The sequence below is a fragment of the Scyliorhinus torazame genome, chromosome 20, assembly GCF_047496885.1.
Source record: "Scyliorhinus torazame isolate Kashiwa2021f chromosome 20, sScyTor2.1, whole genome shotgun sequence".
NCBI classification, from domain to species: domain Eukaryota; kingdom Metazoa; phylum Chordata; class Chondrichthyes; order Carcharhiniformes; family Scyliorhinidae; genus Scyliorhinus; species Scyliorhinus torazame.
The window spans coordinates 733,093-759,541 of NC_092726.1; the positions used below are offsets into that span (position 1 = coordinate 733,093).

General features: G+C 52.1%; 1 protein-coding gene across 6 annotated transcripts in view; it reads right to left on the reverse strand.

The window, feature by feature from the left end:
- Positions 1-26,449, reverse strand: part of slc39a14 (solute carrier family 39 member 14) — a 51,055-nt gene that overhangs the window by 12,983 nt on the left and 11,623 nt on the right. For 3 of the 6 annotated variants that reach the window (XM_072485542.1, XM_072485541.1, XM_072485546.1), the window contains exons 2-5: positions 16,893-17,045; positions 13,081-13,327; positions 10,829-11,015; positions 1,146-1,315 (exon numbers count right to left, since the gene is read on the reverse strand). In XM_072485542.1, the coding sequence (XP_072341643.1) occupies positions 1,146-1,315; positions 10,829-11,015; positions 13,081-13,326 (603 nt within the window). In that variant the 5' untranslated portion in view covers position 13,327; positions 16,893-17,045. Of the gene's footprint in view, positions 1-1,145; positions 1,316-8,046; positions 8,217-10,828; positions 11,016-13,080; positions 13,328-16,892; positions 17,046-26,449 lie in introns of all 6 variants that reach the window. The other 3 variants (XM_072485545.1, XM_072485543.1, XM_072485547.1) reach the window with 2 other exon arrangements.

A 26,449-nucleotide genomic window follows, 5' to 3' on the forward strand; every position in this document is an offset into this window, starting at 1 on the left:
GGAGGGGAACTGACCTGATCCAAAACAGTCACTCAAACTCATCTCAACCACACCCGAGAATCAAAACTACTCTCAGTCACAGGGCCTCAAACAAGCATTCAGAAACCATGGGTGTTAATCATGGGAAACCACTCGGTGTGCATGGAGAGGACACGTCGCCGGCCCTGGTCTCTCAAAGGTCAAATATCAGGCGATTGATTGGCACGACACAGAATCAGAAATTATCCCCGTAACTTCCTCTGCTCAAGGGGGGGAACGCCCAAAGCTTCTCCAGTCCCTCTGCTCTGCAATCTCTCAACGGCCTTAACATCGGAGTGCAAACTCCACAACTGGCCACAATACTCCAGCTGTGGCCCAATCTGTGTTTTGTGTCGGTTCAGCAGATCGGATTTGCTTTTTTTCTCTCTGCCTCTGTGAATAAAGCCCCATGTTTATATATATTAAAAACAAATTTTTTTTCCCCCCAATGACGGGCCAATTTAGCGGGGCCAATCCACCTACCCTGCACATCTTTGGGTTGTGGGGGTGCAACCCACGCAGACACGGGATCGAACCCGGGTCCTCCGTCCTGTGAGGCAACAGTGCTAACCACTGCGCCACCGCGACGGCCCGCCCATGTTTGTTTATAACAGAATTACGCAGGATACAAAACTACAGAAACGGGTTATCTGGTCAACCAGTCCAGCTCAGGATTAATGCTCCACTCAAACTCCCATGTCCACTGCTACTAGTTTTCCTCATCTAAACCTTCCATTGTAACTCACTGTTCCCTTCTCCTTCATTTGTTGGTCTCGCTTCCCCAGCAAATATCCCCAAGCCTCTCCGACTTTTGGAAATGCCTGCTAAAGCCATTTCCTTCCTCCTTGTTTTGCAGATGGTGGCATTCCCACACACCAGCCACCCTTCACCTTCTGGGTGAGAGGTTGTGGGTTTCGGAGATGACGGATGGGCTGCTGATCGAGCGGACTTTGTTAGGCACTTTTATCTGGCATTCTCATTGCCTCAGGGAACACCGAGAGTTGGGGATGGGCCAATCTAGACAGAGAAGCGTCGCAACTTTGGCACGGAGGGTGGCGCTGTACACGGACCTGAACACGCTCTCCATGCACCACTCACAGTTATTGAATTAAGATGAATTACAATACCTCCGGGATCAGCTGAAAGAGGGCGTTAGAGTAGAGGGTGCCAATTGCCAGGGCGATGAAATACAGCAGTAGCCTCTTGTAAAAGGTTTTCCTCATGAATGGCACCACACTGGCACCGACCAGGGAGCAGAGAGAGATGACCGTCACACAGAGAAAACCATAACCCCAGACTGTCCGACCAACAGCCATCAGCCGAGGAGAACACGGGGATGAGGATTCCGTACCAGCAAGGAGGGGAAAATAATGACACAGGAAGGCAAACACATGGAAAAAGGGAGAAAGAAGACAAAGAGAAATCATTTAATTCACCAATTAGTTCCAGAAGGTCTCGAGTCAGGTCCACAACGGGAGCACATTATCAATCAGTCTGATTTTTTAGTAAAGGCAAGGAATGTATTTGAACATCTTGGATGATTTCTAGAATAACATTTGTCTCCAGCCTCACCCAGATATTTCTTCATGGCCACGATTAGCTGCTGAATTATGTACAGACCAGGGGAATGGAGGACCAGTCGGTGCAATAGCTCTGCAAAATTTAACCCTCGGAGCCTGGGATTCACTCTTAACCCAAATGGAGAGATTCCGTATTTGCAAAGCACCAACCCTAACCCGGATGAGGCATCTGTTATTCGAGAAATCACGGCAGTCCTATCAGAGCAAAGTGAAAAACAGAACTTTCACTGGGTTTCAGTTTGCGGAATCTAAGCAGCTACGGACACTGACCAGGTGTTGACAATGTGAACTCGGATCTTGACACAGGCTGCCCGGGGAACGAGGACTCTGCTGCTTGTCAAGACTTGTCTCCGTCCTCTGAGGAAACAGGGGAAGTACCAAGAGAGTGGCTAGGCTAGGGGTCTCCAGTGGCCGAGCTTGTCCAATCACTGGCTGGGATCAAATAAAGCCGGATGCTGGATTGTCCGGAGGAGACGGGGTTTCCAATGCTGGCCCGTCACATTATCAAACATTCCCACCCTATCAATGGTCCTTGGTCAGTGGCACCGTTCACCAAGTTAGGCAAAGATTCCTGGGCAAACTCAAACTCAGTGAAACAATGATTGAAAATACCATTGCAAAGAGCTTCAACATTCTGAGGAACTGGGTTTCACGGCCATGGTTAAAGACAAAAACAGCTCAAAGTACTGGAACACTGACTCCCTCATTTAAAGGTCAAGAGGATTGTATGGTTGAACAATAACTAGTATTAATAACACATAACTATCTACAGGTATAGAGGAAATAGTCCTGTCTAGGTGTGATCTACCATAAGCCCATAAAACATAGGAGCAGAATTAGGCCACTCGGCCCCTCGAGTCTCCTCCGCCATTCAATCATGGCTGATATTTTTCTCACCCCCATTCTCCTGTCTTCTCCCCATAACCCCGGATCTCCTTATTGATCAAGAACCTATCTATCTCTGTCTTAAAGACACTCAGTGATTTGGCCTCCAAAGCCTTCTGCGGCAAAGAGTTCCACAGATTCACCACCCTCTGGCTGAAGAAATTCCTCCTCCTCTCTGTTTTAAAGGCTTGGCCCTTTAGTCTGAGATGGTGTCCTCTGCTTCTAGTTTTTACCAGACTGACCACAACACTCTACTACCCCCTACGTGACTCTCTACATCGTAATGTGGGATGTACTGCTACCCCAGACCCACAGTAACCCCGACAACCTCCCCCCCCCCCCCCAATTCTTAACCCCAATGTATTTATTATAATATTTAACATTCTGCCCCTTCTCGATGTGAATGATCTTCTTGGCTGTGGGATTGGGAGATTCCGGAACATAATCCCATTGGCCCTTGGTCATTTCATCAATTTGCAGGTGGGTGTGTTATTTCCAAGGTGTAAATAAGCACACGGGTTTGTTCCTCAATGTTCCTTGGAATTCCTACAGTGCAGGAGGACGCCATTCAGCCCATCAAGTCTGCACCAACCCTCTGAAAATGTACCCGACCTCGGCCCACTCCCCCGCCCTATTCCCACAACCCCACCTAACTGTACATCTTTGGACTGTGGGAGGAAACCGGAGCACCCGGAGGAAACCCACGCGGACACGGGGAGAACGTGCAGACTCCGCACAGACAGTGACCCAAGCCGGAATTCAACCCATTCCCTGCCGCTGTGAGGCAGCAGTGCTGACCACTGTGCCATTATGCCGTATGCAGCTGTCGGTCACCCCAGCCCAGGGAAAAGTTTTGGAAAGTTATTTTTAAAATTGGAACCAGATCCATGCTGGCTAATCTCATCAATCCTGGGGCAGCACGGTGGTGCAGTGGGTTAGCACTGCTGCCTCACGGCGCCGAGGTCCCGGGTTCAATCCCGGCCCCGGGTCACTGTCTGTGTGGAGTTTGCACATTCTCCCCGTGTTTGCGTGGGTTTCGCCCCCACAACCCAAAGATGTGCAGGGTCGGTGGATTGGCCGCACTAAATTGCCCCTTAATTGGAAAAAATGAATTTGGTACTCTAAATTTATTTTTTAAATCTCATTGATCGTTTGGATGAGGTTAAGGCCGACACAAGCTTTGGTCGTGGAGCAGACATACCATCTCCCGTATTTTTGTGTTTTTGTACTGGAGTCTTCACACACCTTTGACGTCTTCCGGTCCACATAACCGTCTTCAAGGTTGTCTCACCAGCCTTAGCTTTTGACCCGACCGCACTGTCACACTGGCGTTCTGGCTCCAATTTGATATTAGTGAGGACCATTCACAAATATGTCAGCATCGCAAAACGGGAATCTGAGATCGTTAATTTCTCCCCGGGGAACAGTGCCGGACTTCCTTTCGATGTGGCCCCTCTATCCTGAATGCCTTGAGGTTTTGGACTTGCGCATCTTCTCGAACTGTCCCATGTGGTTACAGTGGAAGCCCAGCACAGTGATTGTTGGACACTGCTCCCTGCACCGCAATCTGCCACCATCCTGTGTTTTGCTTGGACCCAGCTTTCCTTGTCCCAGAGTCTCGTGGCTCTTTTGTTGCTTTATGAGCTGGGCTGTTGGGGATTTGCTCTGAATCATGATGCAACGGCACCAAGCAAAACGGATCGGTTTTGCAGGTGGACCTCCAATCGTCCGTCAACGTGGATGGCTTTTTCCAAAGATCTTTAGATTAGACTGATTTATGAGCGACTTACAGTTACCGTTGGCAGACTTCAGATACAACTCATTAATGAACAAAAAAAAAAGGCCATAATTTTGCTCACTCCAGCTTTTTATTTCTTCTTAGATTAAAAGTCATGGAAGATTAATTTCATCACTGCCTGGCCATCGTTGACATAGGGAGGTGCAGCTTTAAATGTTGTTTCTCTCTCTCTCTCTCGGGTGCCAGGATTTGGCAAGCTCCGATCGTCGTCACGGAACCATTTTAAACTTCGGCAATTCAGCAGAAAGTCTGTTGAATGAAATGTTTTGGCCGACGAGTTGCTTTGCTGACCTTTGAGGAGTGAAATTGAAGCCGATTTGTTGCTCTGACTTGTCCATTTCATTTTCCCGTTGCGCACGATTGCTACGTGCCATGATACGGGCTCTGGATCCGTTCTGCAGTTTTCTTCCAGCCGCACGTGTCACACGCCAACTGCCAGAGCTGCCCGATCACTGCACCAGATATAACAGGTTACGTTTGCCTTCTTTTGGAGATGCCTCGCCCTTTTATCATCAGGCTAGGTCCTCTGACTCTCCTTTTGAGCACCACCCATCCTGCTGGAGTCCCCTTACACTGCATCTTTATTCCGTCCTTCAGACTCCGCGCCCACAATGGAGCTTTGTGGGCCATCTCCAGTGCACTCGAGGTTTTAAAGTTAGGCTCACTTCTCTCAGGCTGGTCTGCAATTTCTTATTACGTCTTCACTCTTAGGGATCGGGGGCCCGTCACACCACTTAAACCAACTTACGGCAATTTTTTAAATTCTTAAACGGAACGTGAGCGTCACTGGCTTGGCGAGCACTGTCCTTGAGCAGATGGTGGTGAGCTGCCTTTTTGAAGAGTTTCAGCCCGTGTGCTGTAGGTGCACCCACTGTGCTGTTAGGGAGGGGTTCAAAAATCTTGACCCAGTGACCATGAAGGAGCGGCCGATATATTTCCAAGTCAGGATAGAGGGTGATTTGGGGCTCAACCTCAGGTTACAGTGTTGTCTCACAAGAGGACCAGAGGATTATGTGGTTGATCAATAACTATTTATTAATAACACATGACAATGTACAGGATATGGTCCTATCTAAATGCTATCTACATGCTGGCTTCTACCAGACTCATCGCTACACTGCGCATCTCCCATGTGACTTGGTCGACCATGAAAATGAAATGAAAATCGCTTATTGTCACAAGTAGGCTTCAATGAAGTTACTGTGAAAAGCCCCTAGTCGCCACATTCCGGCACCTGCTCGGGGAGGCTGGTACGGGAATTGAACCGCGCTGCTGGCCTGCCTTGGTCTGCTTTCAAAGCCAGCGATTTAGCCCTGTGCTAACCCAGCCCCTAAACACAGATCATAATATGTGTGTGTTGCTGTCCTTAAAGCCCCACATGAACCCTTACAGTCCCAAACACACCAAAACTACAAAGAGCAGCCATCAAATCCATAGAATTTACAGTGCAGAAGGAGGCCATTCGGCCCATCGAGTCTGCACCGGCTCTTGGAAAGAGCACCCTACCCAAGGTCAACACCTCCACCCTATCCCCATTACTCAGTAACCCCACCCAACACTAAGGGCAATTTTGGACACTCAGGGCAATTGATCATGGCCAATCCACCTAACCTGCACATCTTTGGACTGTGGGAGGAAACCGGAGCACCCGGAGGAAACCCACGCAGACACGGGGAGGATGTGCAGACTCCGCACAGACAGCGACCCAAGCCGGAATCGAACCTGGGACCCTGGAGCTGGGAAGCAATTGTGCTATCCACAATGCTACCGTGCTGCCCTGCATAATGAGATGAGCTGTGTGTAAATTAAATTCCACTTGGCTCAAATCAAGGTGCAGCGAAGCCTGGCCAGTGTGGGATTGGCTGCAAGGTAAAGTAAAACATGAGACAATGTTGGCAGAACTCAACCCGAAGGAGCCAGTATCACGAGGTACAACTTGACCCCCAGACGAAGCAGCAACCTTGTTGAATGGCAAACCCGCCTATTAAAGTCACAGAATCATAGAATCATAGAAGTTTACAGCATGGAAACAGGCCCTTCAGCCCAACCAGTCCATGCCCCCCAGTTTTTACCATTAAGCTAGTCCCAGTTGCCCGCACTTGGCCCATAACCCTCTATACCCATCTTACCCATGTAACTATCTAAATGCTTTTTGAAAGACACAATTGTACCCGCTTCTACTACTACCTCTGGCAGCCCATTCCAGACACTCACTACCCTCTGAGTGAAGAAATTGCCCCTCTGGGCCCTTCTGAATCTCTCCCCTCTCACCTTAAACCTATGCCCTCTAGTTTTAGACTCCCCTACCTTTGGGAAAAGATGTTGACTATCTACCTTATCTATGCCCCTCATTATTTTATAGACCTCTATAAGATCACCCCTAAGCCTCCTACGCTCTAAGGAAAAAAGTCCCAGTCTATCCAGCCTCTCCTTATAACTCAAACCATCAAGTCCCGGCAACATCCTAGTAAATCTTTTCTGCACTCTTTCTAGTTTAATAATATCCTTTCTATAATAGGGTGACCAGAACTGCACACAGTATTCCAAGTGTGGCCGTACCAATGTCTTGTACAACTTCAACAAGACGTCCCAACTCCTGTATTCAATGTTCTGACCAATGAAACCAAGCATGCCGAATGCCTTCTTCACCACCCTGTCCACCTGCGACTCCACCTTCAAGGAGCTATGAACCTGTACTCCTAGATCTCTTTGTTCTATAACTCTCCCCAACGCCATACCATTAACTGAGTAGGTCCTGGCCTGATTCGATCTGCCAAAATGCATCACCTCACATTTATCTAAATTAAACTCCATCTGCCATTCGTCGGCCCACTGGCCTAATTGATCAAGATCTCGTTGCAATCCTAGATAACCTTCTTCACTATCCACTGTGCCACCAATCTTGGTGTCATCTGCAAACTTACTAACCATGCCTCCTAAATTCTCATCCAAATCATTAATATAAATCACAAATAACAGTGGACCCAGCACCGATCCCTGAGGCACACCACTGGTCACAGGCCTCCAGTTTGAAAAACAACCCTCTACAACCACCCTCTGCCTTCTGTCGTCCAGCCAATTTTGAATCCAATTGGCAACCTCACCCTGGATCCCGTGAGCTTTAACCTTCTGCAACAACCTACCATGCGGTACCTTGTCAAAGGCTTTGCTAAAGTCCATGTAGACAACGTCTACTGCACTGCCCTCATCTACCTTCTTGGTCACTCCCTCAAAAAACTCAATCAAATTTGTGAGACATGATTTTCCACGCACAAAGCCATGCTGACTGCCCCGAATCAGTCCTTGCCTCTCTAAATGCTTGTAGATCCTGTCTCTCAGAATACCTTCTAGCAACTTACCTACTACAGACATTAGGCTCACCGGTCTGTAGTTCCCAGGCTTTTCCCTGCTGCCCTTCTTAAACAAGGGCACAACATTCGCCACTCTCCAATCTTCAGGCACCTCACCTGTGGCTGCCGATGATTCAAATATCTCTGTTAGGGGACCCGCAATTGTCCCCAACAGGCCCAATTGTAACACAGAAGTTATTTGTCTTGATGGGTGAGAGATTTGGCCATGGCTCTGCAGACTGCATTGTCAGCAGGCGTATGGTTCATGGTGAATTAACCCACTCAGAGTGTTGAAAGTGAACATCAAGATAAAATCCAAGAGTTAATGGATAATTTTCTCCCGATAAATACCAGCAGATCTCCAGCACAGGGCTGGAAGTTGGGGAACAGGGGGTGAGGGGTGTGTGTACTGCACCTCTGGAATGAGCTGGAAAATGGCAGTGGAGAACAATGTGCCGATCGCCAATGCAACAAAGAACGTCAGGATCCTGTGGAAAAAGGGCTTTCGCTGGCACAGTGTGACGATGACCCCGATCAGTGAGCTGATGTTTATCAGCGACACACTCAGAAAACCATAGCCCCACACTGTGCAGAGGAAGCAGATTCATGGAACCATTATTTCAAAAGATATTTCAAACCCAAATCAACTGCTGTTTCTCTTACACTCCCCACACTATAGGGCTAGTCATGGCCTCAGGAACATCTCAAAGTGCATCGATCATACACCTGCTTTTGTATAATCGTGCCATTGTTGGATTGACCGCAATGCAGCGGACAACTTATGCACAGCAAATGTCACAAACAGCAATGTGTGACAATGACCCAATTAACTTCAAACTCCTCCCCATTTTCCAATATGGCTGTGAATCCATTTAGACCCAAAGAAGAAGGCAGACAGACTGTCAGCTTCACGTCATCGGAAAGACAGTGCGGTGCTCCCTCAGTACTGACCCTCTGACAGTGCAGCACTCCCTCAGTACTGACCCTCTGACAGTGCAGCACTCCCTCAGTACTGACCCTCTGACAGGGCGGCACTCCCTCAGTACTGACCCTCTGACAGTACGGCACTCCCTCAGTACTGACCCTCTGACAGTGCGGCACTCCCTCAGTACTGACCCTCTGACAGTGCAGCACTCCCTCAGTACTGACCCTCTGACAGTGCGGCACTCACTCAGTACTGACCCTCTGACAGTGCGGCACTCCCTCAGTACTGACCCTCTGACAGTGCGGCACTCCCTCAGTACTGACCCTCTGACAGTGCGGCGCTCCCTCAGTACTGTCCCTCTGACAGTGCAGCACTCCCTCAGTACTGACCCTCTGACAGTGCGGCACTCCCTCAGTACTGACCCTCTGACAGTGCAGCACTCCCTCAGTACTGACCCTCTGACAGTGCGGCACTCCCTCAGTACTGACCCTCTGACAGTGCAGCACTCCCTCAGTACTGACCCTGTGACAGTGCAGCACTCCCTCAGTACTGACCCTCTGACAGTGCGGCACTCCCTCAGTACTGACCCTCTGACAGTGCAGCACTCCCTCAGTACTGACCCTCTGACAGTGCAGGACTCCCTCAGTACTGACCCTCTGACAGTGCAGTGCTCCCTCAGTGCTGACCCTCTGACAGTGCAGCGCTCCCTCAGTACTGACCCTCTGACAGTGCAGCGCTCCCTCAGTACTGACCCTCTGACAGTGCAGCACTCCCTCTGTATTGACCGTCTGACAGTGCGGCACTCCCTCAGTACTGACCCTCTGACAGTGCGGCACTCCCTCAGCACTGACCCTCTGACAGTGCGGCACTCCCTCAGTACTGACCCTCTGACAGTGCAGCGCTCCCTCAGTACTGACCCTCTGACAGTGCGGCACTCCCTCAGTACTGACCCTCTGACAGTGCGGCACTCCCTCAGTACTGACCCTCTGACAGTGCGGCACTCCCTCAGTACTGACCCTCTGACAGTGCGGCACTCCCTCAGTACTGACCCTCTGACAGTGCAGCACTCCCTCAGTACTGACCCTCTGACAGTGCAGCACTCCCTCAGTACTGACCCTCTAACAGTGCAGCACTCCCTCAGTACTGACCCTCTGACAGTGCAGCACTCCCTCTGTATTGAGAAATTCTATGTATATAATCCTATAGAGAGATACAGAGGGCTAGGAGGTGGGGGAGAAAGACAATAATTAGTGAGAGAAGAAGGGAAAGTGGGAAAGGGAAAAGGAAAGAGGGAAAGAGAGAGAGGAGAGGAAGACAGAGAGCAGGTGATGAGGGGAAGGTTAAGATAATGTGAAGAAGGTGAGGGGGCAGAGGAAGAGGGAAGGAGGATAGTGCACAAGCCAGAAGAGATAGGGAGAGGGAGAGAGGAGAAAGAGAGCGAGGAGATAAGGGGTTGGACTGAGGAGGAATGAGGGAGTGAGAAGTGAAGGGCGGGAGAGAGGGGGAGGGGACCAACTGAGAGGGAGTACAGGGAGGGGTGGTTGGGGGGAAGGGGAGTGGTGAGAAGCAAGTATGAGAAAAGATGGAGGGAGAGGAGAAGGGGAGAGAAAAGAGAGTGAGAGTGTGAGAGAACAACAGAAAGAGAAAGAGAGAGAGGGGGAGGGAGAGAGAGAGAGAGGGGGAGAGAGAGAGGGAAAGAGAGAGGGAGAGAGAGAGGGCGAGAGGGGGGCGGAGGGAGGGGGAGGGGGGGGAAGGGGGGGAGAGAGAGAGACAGTGAGAGAGAGAGAGACAGCGAGAGACAGAGAGAGAGAGAGAGAGAGAGAGAGAGATAGATAGAGACAGCGAGAGCGAGAGAGACAGGGTGAGAGACAGAGACAGTGTGTGAGAGAGAGCGGGAGAGAGCAAGAGCGAGAGAGAGACACACAGCGGGAGAGAGAGACACAGTGAGAGAGAGAGTGAGAGAGAGATGGCGAGAGAGAAAGTCAGCGAGAGAGAGACACACAGCGGGAGAGAGAGACACACAGCGGGACAGAGAGAGAGACACAGTGAGAGAGAGACGGCGAGAGAGAAAGTCAGCGAGAGAGAGCGAGAGAGAGACACACAGCGGGAGAGAGAGACACACAGCGGGACAGAGAGAGAGTAATGGATGAGAGGGTTGGAGAGAGAAGCCGGGAAAAGGCAGCAGGGAATTTGCATTAATCTCAGACAGTGTTATTTTCCCCGGGTTCGATTAGACATGGGCACTGGTGAGTGAAGAGTGAAGGTGACTTACCCTCAGAGGGCGTGGGCTTTAAGAGCAGGTTGTCCTCATCCTCCTCATTCTCTTGGTTTTCTGCTGCACAAGCTCCGCTCTCTAGTTGTTGAAGAATGGTGGGACAGATGTGTCTGAAGGCAGCGGCGTCTATCCTGCTGTTGTTGTTGAGATTGTGAACTGCAAAGAGCTCTGAGGAGGAGTAGCACTGAAAGAGGAGAGGAAGCATGGTGAGCCATTTCCTGCTGCTCTGACTGACCTCTTTGTCTCTCCGCAACATTCCTCAGCCCAGAGATCAGCTCCTCGGGCTCCTAACCCCATCTCCCTCACCATTAGCAAAGGACCAAGAGGACAAAGGTGTTGAGGAAGATACCGGTAAATGACAGTCGGTGAAGACGTGTGAGCGCAGGAGATGATGGCCTCGGTATCTCTGTGCAGGTCGTCGAAGGTGACAGGTCGTGTTGAGACAGCAGCTAATAAAGCAGACAGTATCTTTGGTTTAATGAACAAGGCCATAGAGATCAAGAGCAAGGAGGTCAAGGAGCATGGGGAAATCAGGAGCACAAAGTGAAGCCCTGGGAGTGTTAGCAGGCTCCAGACAGTTAAGGGATCTTCAAAAGGGAAGGACTAAAATCCCCCCTGGGGAAGGCAGAGTTTTGTCAAGGGTTTGTGACTCATGGTGGGGGCTGAGAAATCTTTGGGAAATAGGTTGCATGTAATTTAACACGGTGTGCATAGTTTGCCTGTTAATTCACACTTACCTCATGTCAATTCTGAATGTTAGCGGACACGACAGATATTTTAACCTGTTTTATTTTTCAGACTTTGTGGACTTTATTGTATTTTGTTTAAAACCATGGAATCTTGTGGCTTAGTCTCCGATGGGTATTGGAATTTCAAACATTATCTTCTTTAAACACAAAATTACTAACTGGTCCATAACAAACGGCAGGAGAAGATGAGACCCAGGTACAGTCCAAGGTTTATTGATACATAGAAGATAGGAGCAGGAGGAGGCCATTCGGCCCTTCGAGCCTGCTCCGCCATTCATCACCATCATGGCTGATCATCCAACTCAATAGCCTAATCCTGCTTTCTCCCCATAGCCTTCGATCCCATTGTCGGAGGATTTTGGATACTGCAGAGCTGATGATTCCCGGAGAGAATTCCAGAGAGCAGGAACACAGTGACGGATGATCAGCTTTTGCTGCTGAAATGGAGGGGGCCTGGGAAACAGTCGAAAACAAGAGCGAGTATTTCTGAAGACGATTCAACCAATCCCAGGGAACCACTGGAACTCAGGGAAACGCGATGTGGGAGAGGAACCCAGTGTGGAGAGGGACAGAAGATAGTGGGATAGCTGGAGGCAGTGGGATCGGAGGGAAGTGGAAAGGGACCCGTGAAGTGGCTGAGGCACAGGACCGAGTTTTGCACTGGTTAAGGTGGGTCAGGGAGAGAGGAAAATGATGGGAGCAAAACGATCCCCACAAGAGGACGAAGTCAGAACCAATCAGTTTGTCTGCAACACCTTCCGTTCATATAACGACTCGAATGCCATTTAAGTCACTGAAGATACTTTCTTCTTTAAATATTAGTGTACCCAATTCATTTTTTCCAATTAAGGGGCAATTTAGCGCGGCCAACCCACCAACCCGGCACATCTTTGAGTTGTGGGGGCGAAACCCTCGCAAACACGGGGAGAATGTGCAAACTCCACACGGACAGTGACCCAAGGCCGGGATTCGAACCTGGGACCTCGGCGCCGTGAGGCCACAGTGCTAACCATTGTGCCACGGTACTGCCTTTACTCAAGACACTTAACAGCAGTGATTTCTCAGACAATATCTGTCACTGACAAATCAGGGTTAATGGCCAAAAGCTTGGTCAGAGCGGTCGGTTTTAAGGAGTGTTTTAATGAAAGCAATATTGAAAGAGGGGGTAAGGGAAGGAATTCCAGAGCTTGGACCACTGCAGTTTACGTGCTGATTGCCAACGGTGGAATGATTAAAACTGGGCATGTTCAAAGGGCCAGAATCAGGGGGCAGAGAGAGAAGTTTGTGGGGCTGGAGAAGGTTGCAGAGATAGGGAGAAGCGAGGTTGTGGAGAAATTAGAAAAGTTTCAACTGAGGCATTGGTTAGCAGGGAGCAGTGCAGATCCGCAAAGACAGAGATGCTTTGCGAGTGAGATTTCGAGAAATATAGGGGACAAGGCGGAAGAAGTCTGGGCGAGCTCTGGATTCCAGTGAGCGGAAATCAAACAGTCGAGTCCTCACCTTGGAAAGGTTGGCTGTGCTCGGGTCCGTTGGTATCTTGGCATTCCCCACGCCGACGTCCAGCCGGTTAAGCAGCGCTTTGAGCTGGTGGAGCAGCAGCACCTCATTGTCCCCATAACGCTCCAGGAGGTCATGAAGGAAAGCCGCCGGCAGCACAGTCACATTACCCTCTGCCCTGGTGACTGGCAGCAGGAGCCCCAGGAGGAGGATGAGCCATAAGCTGTCGCGGTGACTCCAAAGATACATGCTGAGGAAAAGACAGAAGGCTAAATGTCAGCATCCTACGGTTGGACTTGGCGCCATCACCTCAGACCAGGCATTGACAGACTCGGGGGCACGACCCGAGGGTGGGTCGCAGCACTCCCGATCGCGCATATCCGCGCAAAACAGCCGGCTTTTAACTTGGCCGGCTGCGAACGGCCTTCAAAATGGCCCCGAACATATTTTTAAAAATTGTCCGCACTGCGCATGCTTGCACGATCATCAATACACATGTGCCGTGTGGCCGCATGTTCTTTCATATGGTCACAGCCTTTTTTTTTTACAAGTTTGGGGGGCTAAAGGGACCAATAGGGCCAAAGAGACCCAAAACATTCCCTCCATTTTTGTCAACAACAAGGCAAGAGCAAATGATGGGTCGCGAACGTCGGCCGGCGTGGGTCGCGAAGGTCGGCCGGCGTGGGTCGCGAAGGTCGGCCGGCGTGGGTCGCGAAGGTCGGCCGGCGTGGGTCGCGAAGGTCGGCCGGCGTGGGTCGCGAAGGTCGGCCGGCGTGGGTCGCGAAGGTCGGCCGGCGTGGGTCGCGAAGGTCGGCCGGCGTGGGTCGCGAAGGTCGGCCGGCGTGGGTCGCGAAGGTCGGCCGGCGTGGGTCGCGAAGGTCGGCCGGCGTGGGTCGCGAAGGTCGGCCGGTTGGTAAAAATGGGTCCCCGGAAAAGAAGTTTGAAAAACACTGCCTTAGACTGAGGCCTCTGCCCACAGCCGGTCAATAAACCAACTCCCCGTCATGCAGAGGACGATGGTCAGATCCGGAGGGCCGTGTGATTACACGGCCACAGCTGATGTAACAAAAACAAATGGGAAATGGTGACAAGAGATGTGACCCACATTTTGGATTGAAGGAAGTTTCAGAAAAATAGAAAATCCACACAAAATAATTTCCACCATGCCTTTCACAACCACAGGATGTCCAAAGTGCTGGACAGTCAACAGAATATCTTGGAATTTTAGTCACTGTCGCAAAGCGTGCAGTTTTCACACAGCAAGATCCCAAAGGCAGCAATGTGATAATCATCAGATCATTTGCTCCAGGGATGTCGTTTGAGGGATAAATATTAGCAAGGACACAGGTTAAAACTCGCTTCCCTTGATTCATTAATAATGATCTTACAAGTAGGCTTACATTAACACTGCAATAAAGTTATTGTGAAGTCTCCTAAGTAACACATTCCGGCTCCTGTTCGGGTACACTGAGGGAGAATTTAGAATGTCCAAATTACCTAACAGCACGTCTTTCGGGACGTGTGGGAGGAAACTTGAACGCCTGGAGTCAGAGGGTCAGTACTGAGGGAGTGCCGCACTGTCAGAGGGTCAGTACTGAGGGACTGCTGCACTGTCAGAGGGTCAGTACTGAGGGAGTGCCGCACTGTCAGAGGGTCAGTACTGAGGGAGTGCGCACTGTCAGAGGGTCAGTGCTGAGGGAGTGCTGCACTGTCACAGGGTCAGTACTGAGGGAGTGCCGCACTGTCAGAGGGTCAGTGCTGAGGGAGTGCCGCACTGTCAGGGGGTCAGTACTGAGGGAGTGCCGCACTGTCAGAGGGTCAGTACTGAGGGAGTGCCGCACTGTCAGAGGGTCAGTACTGAGGGAGTGCCGCACTGTCAGAGGGTCAGTACTGAGGGAGTGCCGCACTGTCAGGGGGTCAGTACTGAGGGAGTGCCGCACTGTCAGAGGGTCAGTACTGAGGGAGTGCCGCACTGTCAGAGGGTCAGTGCTGAGGGAGTGCTGCACTGTCACAGGGTCAGTACTGAGGGAGTGCCGCACTGTCAGAGGGTCAGTGCTGAGGGAGTGCTGCACTGTCAGAGGGTCAGTGCTGAGGGATTGCTGCACTGTCAGAGGGTCAGTACTGAGGGAGTGCCGCACTGTCACAGGGTCAGTACTGAGGGAGTGCCGCACTGTCACAGGGTCAGTACTGAGGGAGTCCCGCACTGTCAGAGGGTCAGTACTGAGGGAGTGCCGCACTGTCAGAGGGTCAGTACTGAGGGAGTGCCGCACTGTCAGAGGGTCAGTACTGAAGGAGTGCCGCACTGTCAGAGGGTCAGTACTGAGGGAGTGCCGCACTGTCAGAGGGTCAGTACTGAGGGAGCGCCGCACTGTCAGAGGGTCAGTACTGAGGGAGTGCTGCACTGTCACAGGGTCAGTGCTGAGGGAGTGCTGCACTGTCAGAGGGTCAGTACTGAGGGAGTGCCGCACTGTCAGAGGGTCAGTACTGAGGGAGTGCCGCACTGTCAGAGGGTCAGTACTGAGGGAGTGCTGCACTGTCACAGGGTCAGTACTGAGGGAGTGCCGCACTGTCAGAGGGTCAGTGCTGAGGGAGTGCTGCACTGTCAGAGGGTCAGTGCTGAGGGAGTGCTGCACTGTCAGAGGGTCAGTACTGAGGGAGTGCCGCACTGTCACAGGGTCAGTGCTGAGGGAGTGCTGCACTGTCAGAGGGTCAGTGCTGAGGGAGTGCTGCACTGTCAGAGGGTCAGTACTGAGCGAGTGCCGCACTGTCAGAGGGTCAGTGCTGAGGGAGTGCTGCACTGTCAGAGGGTCAGTACTGAGGGAGTGCCGCACTGTCAGAGGGTCAGTACTGAGGGAGTGCCGCACTGTCAGAGGGTCAGTACTGAGGGAGTGCCGCACTGTCAGAGGGTCAGTACTGAGGGAGTGCCGCACTGTCAGAGGGTCAGTACTGAGGGAGTGCCGCACTGTCAGAGGGTCAGTACTGAGGGAGTGCCGCACTGTCAGAGGGTCAGTACTGAGGGAGTGCCGCACTGTCAGAGGGTCAGTACTGAGGGAGTGCTGCACTGTCAGAGGGTCAGTACTGAGGGAGTGCTGCACCGTCAGAGGGTCAGTACTGAGGGAGTGCCGCACTGTCAGAGGGTCAGTGCTGAGGGAGTGCTGCACTGTCAGAGGGTCAGTACTGAGGGAGTGCCGCACTGTCAGAGGGTCAGTACTGAGGGAGTGCCGCACTGTCAGAGGGTCAGTACTGAGGGAGTGCCGCACTGTCAGAGGGTCAGTACTGAGGGAGTGCCGCACTGTCAGAGGGTCAGTACTGAGGGAGTGCCGCACTGTCAGAGGGTCAGTACTGAGGGAGTGCCGCACTGTCAGAGGGTCAGTACTGAGGGAGTGCCGCACTGTCAGAGGGTCAGTACTGAGGGAGTGCTGCACTGTCAGAGGGTCAGTACTGAGGGAGTGCTGCACCGTCAGAGGGTCAGTACTGAGGGAGTGCCGCACTGTCAGAGGGTCAGTACTGAGGGAGTGCTGCACTGTCAGAGGGTCAGTACTGAGGGAGTGCCGCACTGTCAGAGGGTCAGTACTGAGGGAGTGCTGCACCGTCAGAGGGTCAGTACTGAGGGGTTGGGACAGTATGGTTGCCCCTGTTGCAAGCCCCCTCACTGCAACCTGCCCATCCCCGAGCTTATAAACTAATTCCAGGCAGGGAGCTAATTCCTAAGTCACTGTCCCGAGTCAGGAAAAGCAAAGACTGAAAGGAGACCCCCCACAGTGCAGAAGATTCACTGCAAAGATCCAAACATGGGACTTGAATTGATACAGCACCTTTAATCGCCTCAGGATGTGCCAAAGTGATCGACAGCCAATCAAGTCCTTTTCAATGAGTGGTCAGTGTTGAGTGGACTGAGCAGAGACACGGAGTTGGGTATTGAGTGTCTTTCCCTTTGCGCCAGCTGTAATATTTCACACTCTGTGTTCCTACACGTGGGAAAATACACAACATTTACACAGCTAGCACTGGGATGTTTGGAGGAACTATTTCTCAATGCTTGCTGCCAGTTCCATGATGTGAGCTGGCTTGCAGTTCACAGCTGTGTTCCAGTTAAACTGCAGAAAACTTGGGTGAAGGCATCATACGTCCCTGACTCCTCTGCTGACAAGGGTCAATGTGCTGAGAAACAGGACTCGGTAATTACTTCAATTTAGGCTGCAGCCATTCCTGCAGCAGATGGTCGGGAACACTGTACTTCCATCACGGACTGTATAGTGTGGATCAATATCAATTCCTGAACATGTAAACAGTGTAGAGGGAGCTTTACTCTGTATCTAACCCCGTGCTGTACCTGTCCTGGGAGTGTTTGATGGGGACAGTGTTGAGGGAGCTTTACTCTGTATCTAACCCCGTGCTGTACCTGTCCTGGGAGTGTTTGATGGGGACAGTGTTGAGGGAGCTTTACTCTGTATCTAACCCCGTGCTGTACCTGTCCTGGGAGTGTTTGATGGGGACAGTGGAGAGGGAGCTTTACTCTGTATCTAACCCCGTGCTGTACCTGTCCTGGGAGTGTTTGATGGGGACAGTGTAGAGGGAGCTTTACTCTGTATCTAACCCCTTGCTGTACCTGTCCTGGGAGTGTTTGATGGGGACAGTGTAGAGGGAGCTTTACTCTGTATCTAACCCCGTGCTGTACCTGTCCTGGGAGTGTTTGATGGGGACAGTGTTGAGGGAGCTTTACTCTGTATCTAACCCCGTGCTGTACCTGTCCTGGGAGTGTTTGATGGGGACAGTGTAGCAGGAACTTTACTCTGTAGCTAACCCAGTGTTGTACCTGTCCTGGGAGTGTTTGATGGGGACAGTGTTGAGGGAGCTTTACTCTGTATCTAACCCCGTGCTGTACCTGTCCTGGGAGTGTTTGATGGGGACAGTGTAGAGGGAGCTTTACTCTCTATCTAACCCCGTGCTGTACCTGTCCTGGGAGTGTTTGATGGGGACAGTGTTGAGGGAGCTTTACTCTGTATCTAACCCCGTGCTGTACCTGTCCTGGGTGTGTTTGATGGGGACAGTGTAGAGGGATGTTTATTCCAAGATGGCGCCAGAGCGTGGGGACTCTGCGAGCTCTCGCCCAGGGATTCTCTTCCGACATCTTTTATAACCGTACCAACCTTTTTAAAAATATAATTTAGAGTACCCAATTCATTTTTCCAATTGAGGGGCAATTTAGCGTGACCAATCCACCTAGCCTACACATCTTTGGGTTGTGGGGGTGAGACCCACGCAGACACGGGGGGAATGTGCAAACTCCACACGGACAGTGACCCAGAGCTGGGATCGAACCTGGGACCTCGGCGCCGTGAGGCAGCAGGGCTAACCCACTGCACCACCGTGCTGCCCCTGTACCAACCTTTTAAAATTTAATTCTAAAACTAATATGATCTCTAAGCATGCTCTTTTATGTTTACTAACAGGTGTGGAGCACTACACTCCGTCTGCTTCACCCGATGTCTTTGTGTTTACAGTGTGTATTTATCCTGTATGGAATGATTTGTCTGGACTGTTTGCTGAACAATACTTCTCCGGTACACATGACAACAAATCTAAATATAACTCCTGAAATAATACGGTAGCACAGTGGTTAGCACTGTTGCTTCACAGCTCCAGGTTCGATTCGCCGCTGGGTCACTGTCTGTGCGGAGTCTGCACGTTCTCCCCGTCTCTGCGTGGGTTTCCTCCCATGGTCCAAAGACGTGCTGTTGGGTGAATTGGACATTCTGAATTCTCACTCTGTGTACCCAAACAGGTGACGGAATGTGGCGACTGGGGGATTTTCACAGTAACTTCATTGCAGTGTTAATGTAAGCCTACTGGTGACAATAATAAAGATTATTATTGTTGTAACACTTGCCACTGAAGGACCTCGTGCTTACTGGATTGCACTGTTCAGTGTAAGTGTTGAGCACATATCTGTTTGGGAGTGTGGGGGGAGGTTGTTCAGTTGATGTTGGCTGGACTGTGGAACCTTGGCTGTGATCCCAGGAGTCAGGTCAACATGGCTTCGTACCCGGTCTCTGCTCTAAATCTTCCCAAAAATATGAATAAATATGATGCAACTTCTGCAGTGGTTGCAGACGCTTTCTCAGTGCCAGGATCACGGGTGCTTTAGTGTCGCTGGGTGCCAGCGTGTCCCTGGGTGCCAGGATCACAGGTGCTGACGTGTCCCTGGGTGCCAGGATCACGGGTGCTGACATGTCCCTGGGTGCCATGTCCGAATGATCTTTGCTCTCAAACACTGTCCATTTCAGAGGATGTCACCTCTTTCGGGTGCCCATCCCAGTGTGTGGGGGTGGGTACACTGCCCAGTCCCCAGGGGGGGGGGGTACACTGCCCAGTCCCCAGGGGGGTGGGTACACTGCCCAGTCCCCATGGGGGCGGGTACACTGCCCAGTCCCCAGGGGGGTGGGTACACTGCCCAGTCCCCAGGGGGGCGGGTACACTGCCCAGTCCCCAGGGGGGCGGGTACACTGCCCAGTCCCCAGGGGGGCGGGTACACTGCCCAGTCCCCAGGAGGGCGGGTACACTGCCCAGTCCCCAGGGGGGCGGGTACACTGCCCAGTCCCCAGGGGGGCGGGTACACTGCCCAGTCCCCAGGGGGGCGGGTACACTGCCCAGTCCCCAGGGGGGCGGGTACACTGCCCAGTCCCCAGTGGGGTGGGTACACTGCCCAGTCCCCAGGGGGGTAGGTACACTGCCCAGTCCCCAGGGGGTGAGTACACTGCCCAGTCCACAGGGGGGCGGGTACACTGCCCAGTCCCCAGGGGGGCGGGTACACTGCCCAGTCCCCAGGGGGGCGGGTACACTGCCCAGTCCCCAGGGGGGCGGGTACACTGCCCAGTCCCCAGGGGGGCGGGTACACTGCCCAGTCCCCAGGGGGGCGGGTACACTGCCCAGTCCCCAGGGGGGCGGGTACACTGTCCAGTCCCCAGGGGGTGAGTACACTGCCCAGTCCCCAGGGGGTGAGTACACTGCCCAGTCCCCAGGGGGGCAGGTACACTGCCCAGTACCAGGGTGGGGTCTCCGTTACACTACTCAGCTTACAACGGCCAGTCTGGTGGATTTTTCACAGGAGTTCCGGATCTGCACAAACCCAGAATTCCCCCTTTGGGATGAGATGACCCAGTGAGAGGGAATTCCAATCCATCCTCAGGGAAACAATGGCTCAGTACCAGAAGCGAGGGACCAAATGTACTGCGTCACATCAGATCCCCACGGGATAGCCATTCAGCCCATCAGACAGCAAAGCACAAAGATGATCCTTCCTGACAGCATCACTCTGAGCTCCACAACCTCACCTTGGGCTAATCTAGACATTAACCAAGTTTAGGTTGAGACATGATTCAATTACTTGTGAATAAGACTTGGCCGAATTCCGGCCCTTGCTTGAATTATGCTTGGCAAGCCTGCTATTTACAACCTCTCCATTGTGGCTACAAACACGACTGCCTTAATGCCCCATGTGAGAGTGAAGTTAAACTAACCACACTGAAGACTTACACCATAAAAGAGGCAGGTTTCCATCTCGAAAGGGCAACAATGAACCATTTGGCTTTTTCACAATTCGATAGGCCCTGGTCACTTTGCTGAGGGCAGAGTTATCTCAAAACCAAACTGAAAATCTGAAAACTACCAGGGTGAGATTTGACATTGCCTTCTCTAGGATATTTATCCATTGGCACAATCGCTACACCACTGTGTCCATTTTTACCTCATCCGAGTCGATAGCGACCTTCCAAAGCCCTCTGAAGGTCAGGAAGAAATGGCCAAGTTCCGTCTGTTTCTCCTCGTCGTTCAGCTGAGGCCCCATTTCGTCCACTCTTACCTCTGGATCAGAATATCGTGGATTCATTTCCCACTGTAAAGTTCTGACTATATGATGCAAGCTCACACTCCGAATACAGTACTGAGGGAGTGCCGCACAGTCAGAGGGTCAGTACTGAGGGAGTGCTGCACTGTCAGAGGGTCAGTACTGAGGGAGTGCTGCACTGTCAGAGGGTCAGTACTGAGGGAGTGCCGCACAGTCAGAGGGTCAGTACTGAGGGAGTGCTGCACTGTCAGAGGGTCAGTACTGAGGGAGTGCCGCACTGTCAGAGGGTCAGTACTGAGGGAGTGCCGCACAGTCAGAGGGTCAGTACTGAGGGAGTGCCGCACTGTCAGAGGGTCAGTACTGAGGGAGTGCCGCACTGTCAGAGGGTCAGTACTGAGGGAGTGCCGCACAGTCAGAGGGTCAGTACTGAGGGAGTGCTGCACTGTCAGAGGGTCAGTACTGAGGGAGTGCCGCACTGTCAGAGGGTCAGTACTGAGGGAGTGCCGCACTGTCAGAGGGTCAGTACTGACGGAGTGCCGCACTGTCAGAGGGTCAGTACTGAGGGAGTGCTGCACTGTCAGAGGGTCAGTACTGAGGGAGTGCCGCACTGTCAGAGGGTCAGTACTGAGGGAGTGCCGCATTGTCAGAGGGTCAGTACTGAGGGAGTGCTGCACTGTCAGCGGGTCAGTACTGATGGAGTGCCGCACTGTCAGAGGGTCAGTACTGATGGAGTGCCGCACTGTCAGAGGGTCAGTACTGAGGGAGAGCTGCACTGTCAGAGGGTCAGTACTGAGGGAATGCCGCACTGTCAGAGGGTCAGTACTGAGGGAGAGCTGCACTGTCAGAGGGTCAGTACTGAGGGAGTGCCGCACTGTCAGAGGGTCAGTACTGAGGGAGCGCCGCACTGTCAAGAGGGTCAGTACTGAGGGAGCGCCGCACTGTCAGAGGGTCAGTACTGAGGGAGTGCCGCACTGTCAGAGAGTCAGTACTGAGGGAGTGCTGCACTGTCAGAGGGTCAGTACTGAGGGAGTGCCGCACTGTCAGAGGGTCAGTACTGAGGGAGTGCCGCACTGTCAGAGAGTCAGTACTGAGGGAGTGCTGCACTGTCAGAGGGTCAGAACTGAGGGAGCGCCGCACTGTCAGAGGGTCAGTACTGAGGGAGTGCCGCGCTGTCAGAGGGTCAGTACTGAGGGAGAGCTGCACTGTCAGAGGGTCAGTACTGAGGGAATGCCGCACTGTCAGAGGGTCAGTACTGAGGGAGAGCTGCACTGTCAGAGGGTCAGTACTGAGGGAGTGCTGCACTGTCAGAGGGTCAGTACTGAGGGAGCGCCGCACTGTCAAGAGGGTCAGTACTGAGGGTGTGCCGCACTGTCAGAGGGTCAGTACTGAGGGAGTGCTGCACTGTCAGAGGGTCAGTACTGAGGGAGTGCCGCACTGTCAGAGGGTCAGCACTGAGGGAGCGCCGCACTGTCAGAGGGTCAGTACTGAGGGAGTGCCGCACTGTCAGAGGGTCAGCACTGAGGGAGTGCTGCACTGTCAGAGGGTAGTTCTTTCAGATGAAATGTTAACAGAGATCAAATCTATGGTCTCACCTGAACACAAATAGAACATACAGTGCCGAAGGAGGCCATTCGGCCCATCGAGTCTGGACCGACCCATTTAAGCCCTTATTTCCACCCTTTCCCCGTAACCCAATAACCCCTCCTAATCTTTTTGCCCACTAAGGGCAATTTATCATGGCCAATCCACCTAAATGGTCCAACAGTATCCGCATCAATGCTTCGCTCTCAAGCTGTCAATGTGACTTGTCAATCGCTATGTAACACTGGCCGCAGTTCTTGCCTGGCATCTGCCTGCTTACACCGAGACGTTCCAATAAAGTATTAATCAGTTAGTGCTGGCAAGCTGCCCAATTCTACTTCACCCCAACAAATAGCTTCTCCTTCTCCAGTTATCACAGCCTATCAGTGGTTACAATGGTGTTACTGCAAGAAGAACTAATCTTTGAAAGGACTTGGCTGTTTACAGCATCGTTTGGATCTTCCCCACGTTGCAAAGTGATTCACTGCTAACCAGTCACATTTAAACAAGACTCACTCCTGTTTTCTGGGTGTTGGCTCAGTGAACTGGCTTGTAGCCAGACCCCAAAAACATGGCAACGAGGTGAACCATTCCTTTGCAGCAATGTAGGTTGAAGCATAATTATATACATCTAATGTAGGCCAAGACTCTCAGTATAGTACCGAGCTTGTGCTATAGTCAGTGTTTCTGATCAGGCAGTCAACTGAAGCCGGCTGTTTTGGATGTAAAGTATTCCACCACCATGAGAATACTTACCTTCAAACAACGTAACTTGACCAGATTATCTGATCACTGGGGAGGCGCGGTGGTATTGTCGCTGGACTAGCGATCCAGAGACCCAGGATAATAATCTGGGGACCCAGGTTCAAAACCCACCACAGCCGGTGATGGAAACATCTGGAATTAAAAGTCTAATGATGACCATGAAACCATTGTCGATTGTCGTAAAAACCCATCTGATTCACTAATGTCCTTTAGGGAAGGAAATCTGCCGTCCTTACCTGGTCTGGCCTACCTGTGACTCCAGACCCACAGCAATGTGGTTAACTCTGAAATACCCTCTGAAATGGCCTAGCAAGTCACTCAGTTGTATTCAACCGCTACGAAAACACAATAAAAAAGGAATGAAACCGGATGGACCACCCGGCATCGACCCAGGCACCGGAAACGACAACGACAAACCCAGCGCTGCCGACCCTGCAAAGTCCTCCTCACTAACATCTGGGGGCTTGAGCCAATGTTGAGAGAGCTTCTCACAGACTAGCCAAGCAACAGCCTGACATAGTCACACTCACAGAATCATACCTTCCAGACAATGTCCCCGACACCACCCTCGCCATTCCAGGGCAGACCCAGCAGAGGTGGCGCACAGTGGGATACAGTCGGGAGGGAGATGCCCCGGGAATCCTCAAGATCGACACATGGCTTCAGTTTAAACATGGGCAACAAAACCTCCTGCTGATTACCGGCCGCCATCAGCTGATGAATCAGTACTCCTTCATGTTGAACACCACTTGGAGGAAGCACGGAGGGTGGTAAGGACGCAGAATATGCTCTGGGTGGGGGGACTTCAATCACCACGAGTGGCTCGGTAGGACCACCACAGACCGAGCTGGCCGGGTCCTAAAGCTGCTGGACTGGGACTGCCGCAGGTGGTGAGGGAACCAACAAGAGAGAAAAACATACTTGACCTGATCCTCACCAACCTGCCTGCTGCTGATCCATCTGTCCCTGACAGTATCGGCAGGAGTGACCACCACACAGTCCTTGTGGAGACAAAGTTCCATCTTCACACTGCGGATACCCTCCATCGTGTTGTGTGGCACGACCACCGCGCTAAATGGGATAGACTTCGAACAGATCGAGCAACTCAAGTCTGGGCATCCCTGGGACGCTGAGGGCCATCAGCAGCAGCAGAATTGTATCCACCACAATCTGTAACCTCATGGCCCGGCGTATCCCCCACTCTACCATTACCACCCAGCCAGGGGATCCACCCTGGTTCAATGAAGAGTGTGGGACAGCGTGCCAGGAGCAACATCAGGCAGAACTAAACATGAGGTGTCAACCTGGTGAAGCTACAACACAGGACTACTTGTGTGTCACACAGCAAAAGCAGCAAGTGATAGACCGAGCGAAGCAATTCCACAAGATGCATCTGCAGTCCTGCCACATCCAGCCGTGAATGGCGATGGACAATTAAACAACTCACTGGGGGAGGAGGCTCCACAAATATCCCCGTCCTCAATGATGGGGGAGCCCAGCACATCTGTGCAAAAGACAAGGCTGAGGCATTCGCAACAATCTTCAGCCAGAAGTGCCGAGTGGATGATCCGTCTCGGTCTCCTCCGGAGGTCCCCAGCGTCACAGACGTCAGTCTTCAGCCAGTACGATTCACTCCACGTGATAGCCATAAACAGCTGAAGGCACTGGATACGGCAAAGGCTAAGGGCCCTGACCATATCCCGGCAATAGTACTGAAGACTGGTGCTCCAGAACTTGCCGTGCCCCTAGCCAAGCTGTTCCAGTACAGCTACAACACTGGCATCTACCCGGCAATGTGGAAAATTGCCCAGGTGTGTCCTGTACACAAGAAACAGGACAAATCTAACCCAGCCAATTACCGCCCTATCTGTCTTCTCTCCATCATCAGCAAAGTGATGGGAGGAGTCATCAGCAGAGCTATCAAGCAGCTCTTACTCAGCAATAACCTGCTCACGGACGCTCAGTTTGGATTCAGTCAGAGTCACTCAGCTCCTGACCTCATTACAGCCTTGGTTCAAACATGGACAAAAGAGCTGAATGTCAGAGGTAAGGTGAGAGTGACTGCCCCTCGACATCAAAGCAGCATTTGACCGAGTGTGGCATCAAGGTGTCCTAGCTAAACTGGAGTCAACGGGAATCAGGGGGGAAACTCTCCGCTGGTTGGAGTCCTACCCGGCACAAAGGAAGATGGTTGTGGTGGTTGGAGGTCAATCGTCTCAGCTCCAGGACATCACTGCAGGAGTTCCTCAGGGTCGTGTCCTCGGCCCCAACCATCTTCAGCTGCTTCACCAATGACCTTCCTTCCATCATAAGGTCTGAAGTGGAGAGGTTTGCGGATGACTGCACAATGTTCAGCACCATTCGCGACTCCTCAGATAATGAAGCAGTCCCTGTCCAAATGCAGCAAGACCCGGACAATATCCAGGTTTGGTCTGACAAGTGACAAGTTACATTTGCACCGCCCAAGTGCCAGGCAATGACCATCTCCTACAAGAGAGGAGCTAACCATTGCCCCTTGAATTCAATGGCATTACCATCGCTAAATTCCCCACAATCAACATCCTGGGGGTTACCATTGATCAGAAACTGAACTGGACCCAGCCACATTAATACTGTGGCTACCAGAGCAGGTCAAAGGCTAGGAATCCTACAGTGAGGAACTCACCTCCTGACTCCCCAAAGCCTGTCCACCATCTACAAGGCACAGGTCAGGAGTGTGATGGAATACTGTCCACTTGCCTGGATGAGTGCGGCTCCAACAACAACACAAGAAGCTCGACACCATCCAGGACAAAGCAGCCCCGCTTGATTGCTCCCCTTCCACAAACATTCACTCCCTCCACCACTGATGAACAGTGGCAGCGTGTGTACCATTTACTGCAGGAACTCACCAAGGCTCCTTAGACAGCACCTTCCAAACCCACGACCAGCACCATCTGGAAGGACAAGAGCAGCAGATACCTGGGAACCCCACCAGCTGGAGGTTCCCCTCCAAGTCACTCACCCCCCGACTTGGAAATATATCGGCCGTTCCTTCACTGTCGCTGGGGCAACATCCTGGAACACCCTCCCTAACAGCACAGTGGGTGTACCTACACCACATGGACAGCAGCGGGTCAAGAAGGCAGCTCACCTCCACCTTCTGAAGGGCAACTAGGGATGGGCAATAAATACCGACCT